Below are 4,575 nucleotides of genomic sequence, written 5' to 3' on the forward strand. Positions count from 1 at the left end.
GAGGAGATGGAAGAAGGATAGGGTGGGTAGAGGAAGAGGAGATGGAAGGCGGATAGGGAGGGTAGAGAAAGAGGAGATGGAAGGAGGATAGGGTGGGTAGAGGAAGAGGAGATGGAAGGCGGATAGTGAGGGTAGAGAAAGAGGAGATGGAAGAATTATAGGGTGCGTAGAGGAAGAGGAGATGGAAGGAGAATAGAGAGGGTAGCGGAAGAGGAGATGGAAGAATTATAGGGAGGGTAGAAGAAGAGGAGATGGAAGGAGGTTAGGGAGGGTAGCGGAAGAGGAGATGGGGTAAGCAGGAGAATATATGAGAAGAGGAGAAGAGGCGAGTAAGATAATAAAGAAAGAGAGCGACAGTAAGGAGGAGTATGCGAGGGAGGGTACGAAGAAGAATTGGAGTAGAGGGAATGAAGAATGGTATAGTGGAGAAGGATGACAAGGAAGAAAATGCGGAGCAGCAATGAACAGGAAAGGAACGAGAAGTCGAGGAAATGAGGGAGGGGATAAGAGTGTCTGTGTGACTTATATATATATAAGGGAGGGTAGAGGAAGAGGAGATGGAAGGAGGATAGGGAGGGTAGAGGAAGAGGAGATAGAAGGAGGAAAGGGAGAGTAGAGGAAGAGGAGATGGAAGGAGGATAGGGAGGGTAGCGGAAGAGGAGATGGAAGGAGGATAGGGAGGGTAGCGGAAGAAGAGAAGGAAGGAGGATAGGGAGGGTAGAGAAAGAGGAGAAGGAAGGAGGATAGGGAGGGTAGAGGAAGAGGAGAAGGAAGAAGGATAGAGAAGGTAAAGGAAGAGGAGATTGAAGGAGGATTGGGAGGGTAGATAAAAAGGAGATGGAAGGAGGATAGGAAGGGTAGAGGAAGAGGAGATGGAAGAATTATAGGGTGGGTAGAGGAAGAGGAGATGGAAGGCGGATAGCGAGGGTAGAGAAAGAGGAGATGGAAGAAGGATAGGGAGGGTAGAGGAAGAGGAGATGGAAGGAGGATAGGGAGGGTAGCGGAAGAGGAGAAGGAAGGAGGATAGGGAGGGTAGATAAAAAGGAGATGGAAGGAGGATAGGAAGGGTAGAGGAAGGGTAGAGGAAGGGTAGAGAAAGAGGAGATGGAAGAATTATAGGGTGGGTAGAGGAAGAGGAGATGGAAGGAGGATAGGGAGGGTAGAGAAAGNAGAGAGAGAGAGAGAGAGAGAGGGAGAGGGCGAAAAAAAAAAACAGAAACCGAGTAATAAAAAACCGGATATATTCAACCCCCTTATCTTAAACCTAAATGTTGCGTCTGCTTTTGTTTAGGTGACAGTCAGCGGGATGTCAACGCTAGAAAAGTCGTCAGTCTGCAGCAAGGCAGCAGTCCCCTGCCACCTATACCCACATCCGGGTGAGTAGCAGAAGTCATTCTTCCTCCGCTCACACACCCATGCAGACACATCCCACCAACGCACGCACGTACGTACACACGCACACACACCCAGAGGTACACGCACATACATGCACACACACGCGTGCACGCACACACGCACACACACACACACACACACACGCACACACCTTTCTCTTTAACTCACCCTCTGCTCATAAGCATTTTCCTCACTCCCCCTCTCGCGTTCTCTTTTTCTCATCTGCATCTGCATCTCTCTCTCTTTCTCTCAGCCTCCGCTTGCACGCATGAATTATTAATGAAGCGATCGCGTTTATTTGAATGAAATCCCCTAAACAGCAGCCGGCTGGCTCTNCTCACGCACGCAGTCACGCTACGCACGCACGCACGCACGCACGCACGCACGCACGCACTCACGCATGCAGTCACGCTCGCACGCACGCACGCACGCACTCACGCACGCAGTCACGCTCGCACGCACACTCGCACGCGCGCACGCACACACGCAAGTACGCTCGCACGCATGCACCAACACACGCTCGCACGCTCCCACGCTCGCACGCACACACGCAAGTACGCTCACACACAGGCACCCACACACGCTCGCACACACAGACGCACGCATCCTCGCACGCAGCCACGCTCGCACGCACGCACGCACGCACTCACGCAAGCAGTCACGCTCGCACGCACGCTCGCACGCGCGCACCAACACACACGCAAGTACGCTCGCACACATGCACGCACGCACGCTCGCACGCTCGCACGCTCGCGCGCACGCAAGTACGCTCACACACATGTACCCACACACGCTCGCACGCACGCACGCTCGCACTCACGCATGTATGCACGCACGCGTGTAATCGTTCATTTCAATGTGTGTAGGCGCTTAATCGAGTATCATTAGACAGCAGGGGTGTACTTTCGCTCCTTTACACGGCCTCGCGTGACGGGACTAGGGGGGCGGGAGTCGATCTAACAGTTTCACACCAGCAGTCGACGGCTAGCAAAACTGTCAAACTGAAACTACGTATAGGCCGTCTGAGTGAGGGAGAGGCAGATAGTAGGATAGTAGGAAGTGATAAGACGTAGAAATCGAGGGAAAGGCGCCCAGAAAGGAGAGAGATAGATAGATAGATGAGTAGAGAGAGCAGCGAAGAGAGAGAGAGAAACGAGAGAAAAAGAGAGAAAGAGAGAGAGAGAGAGAGAGAGAGAGAAGAGAGAGAGAGAGAGAGAGGGTAGAGAGAGAGAAGAGAGAGAGAGAGGAGCCCGCCCAGAAAGAAGAGATAGAGAGAGAGAGAGAGAGAGAGTAAGAGAGAAGAGAGTAGAGAGAAAGAGAGAGAGAGAAGAGGAGATGTGGAGGACAGAGAGAAGAGAGATAAGAGAGAGAGATATGAGAGAGAGAGAAGAAAGAGAAGAGGGGGAGGATGAGAGTCGAGAGAGAGAGAAGAGAGAGAGAGAAGACGAGGAGAAGAGAAGGAGAGAGAGAGGCAGAGCAGAGAGGAGAGAGCAGAGAGGTGGGAAGATAGAGAGGACTGAGGGTCGTCGTCCATTGAATCGTCATTGATTTGGTTTTTACTGCGTAAACACGTGCTCTCCTACTTAGCACCCATTAGTCTTTCATAACAGAAGCGACTAGCCGAGATCCGCGTGCCCACTAAGCACTCTATAGACAACTAATGGTAGCGTGAGGTCACGGTGAGGTCACGGTGAGGTCCAGTGTGTCCAGGAGATGCAGGGATGAGGAAGCGGCTGAGGGAGAGCACGAGCTGATGCTTGCCGCATCAAACAGAATTGTAATGGTGTGTCTCGTTTGCGGCTGTCCATTTCATTAAATCGTCTTTATTATTCATACACGACCGCCTTCTCGGTGCGTTGTGCGCGTGCCGTGTGGGCGTGCGTGCGCGTGTGTGTGCGTGCGTGTGTGTGTGTGTGTGTGCGGGCGTGCGCGTGCGTGTGCGTGCGTGTGTGTGTGTGCGGGCGTGCGTGCGTGTGCGCGCTTACTTGCCTGTGTGGTTGGTTTTGTATACATGTGTAAATATATGTATAAGTATATTATGTATGCGTGTATCTCTCTTTCTCACTTTCTCTTCTCTCTCTCTCTCTTCCCTCCCTCTCCCTTCCCTTCCTACCCCCTCACTCCTCCCCTCCCCCTCTCTCTGCAACACTGATCGCGGGTGGTTAGGGAGCTCTAATCTGGCCACACAGGTCAATTGGAACGGACTTGTGTACCGGTGCGGCTCCCAGGAGAAGACACGGGCAGACCCGCGCCACTAAATCTCACTCTCTTATTGATGAAAAGTTCGTGTTAATGAATAATTGCTACCTCTTGGCCACTTTGCATTCGTCTGTCAATCAGCAGATTGCCGATGACGTCACGGGAGGGTTTCGTGCGCGCGGGGTCGGCGTGCTTCTGCGTGCATTATTCAGCGCAGTGCCTAACGCGTGTCGGTCTACATAAAAGATCCAGTCGCGGAGCCTTAACGCGTGAAGACAAGAGCCGCTCTCTCTCTCTCTCTCTCTCTCGCGCGCGGTATTTATGAAGCAGGCGCCGCGCCAGCTAATGATGTTTACCATTATTTAAAGGTGCGAACGCACGCACGCACGCGCGCATGCACGCACGCACGCATGTCGTGAGATATACGGTCATGAATATTGCAGGTGGACGATTTTTACTGCGTCGTGCCGCCGCGCTGAGCCGCTGCCATCGTAAGCAGTTACGCAGAACAAATTGATTGAACGGCGCGCGTTTTTTCGTTGTTCGCTAGAACGTTTACAAGGAACTGTGTATGGCTGTTGGCGAGCAGGCGTGGTTGGCGATGGGGGAGCTAGCTAATGCCGGCGCTGTCGTTCACACAGACCCGTGTCAGCGCGTCCACCTCTCTCTTTCCACCCATCTCCCAAAGACCCACTCTCGCTCTCATACGCTCTCCCTCTCTCTCTCTCTCTCTCTCTCTCTCTCTCTCACCGTCACCTCTCTCTCTTCCCCCTTTCCCTCTTGCCTCCATTCCACCTCCCGCTCCCTCTGTATAACACCCGAAACAATAATCGGTATTTAGCGTTGCTGGGACCTCGTGAGAGTGCTGGATAAGCGAGGGCGAGTAGGATGGGCAACGTCAATAAATATCTTATGTCCTGTAGCGGCGCAGAAATCGTGTAACACTACCGGCAATTGATATAGCTTCAGACCAGTGCAGCA

The 4,575-nt window shown here is 52.7% G+C and overlaps 1 protein-coding gene across 1 annotated transcript in view; it reads left to right on the plus strand.

Moving 5' to 3' along the window:
• LOC106816052 (homeobox protein caupolican-like) overlaps positions 1–1,385 on the plus strand; it is an 8,021-nt gene extending 6,636 nt beyond the window's left edge. The window contains exon 3 of the mRNA XM_014820598.1: positions 1,292–1,385. Coding sequence (XP_014676084.1) covers positions 1,292–1,380 — 89 coding nt within the window. The 3' untranslated portion in view covers positions 1,381–1,385. The remainder of the gene's footprint in view (positions 1–1,291) is intronic.
• Positions 1,386–4,575: the final 3,190 nt, after the last annotated feature.

Source organism: Priapulus caudatus, unplaced genomic scaffold (assembly GCF_000485595.1).
Source record: "Priapulus caudatus unplaced genomic scaffold, Priapulus_caudatus-5.0.1 Scaffold1271, whole genome shotgun sequence".
Lineage (NCBI taxonomy): Eukaryota > Metazoa > Priapulida > Priapulimorpha > Priapulimorphida > Priapulidae > Priapulus > Priapulus caudatus.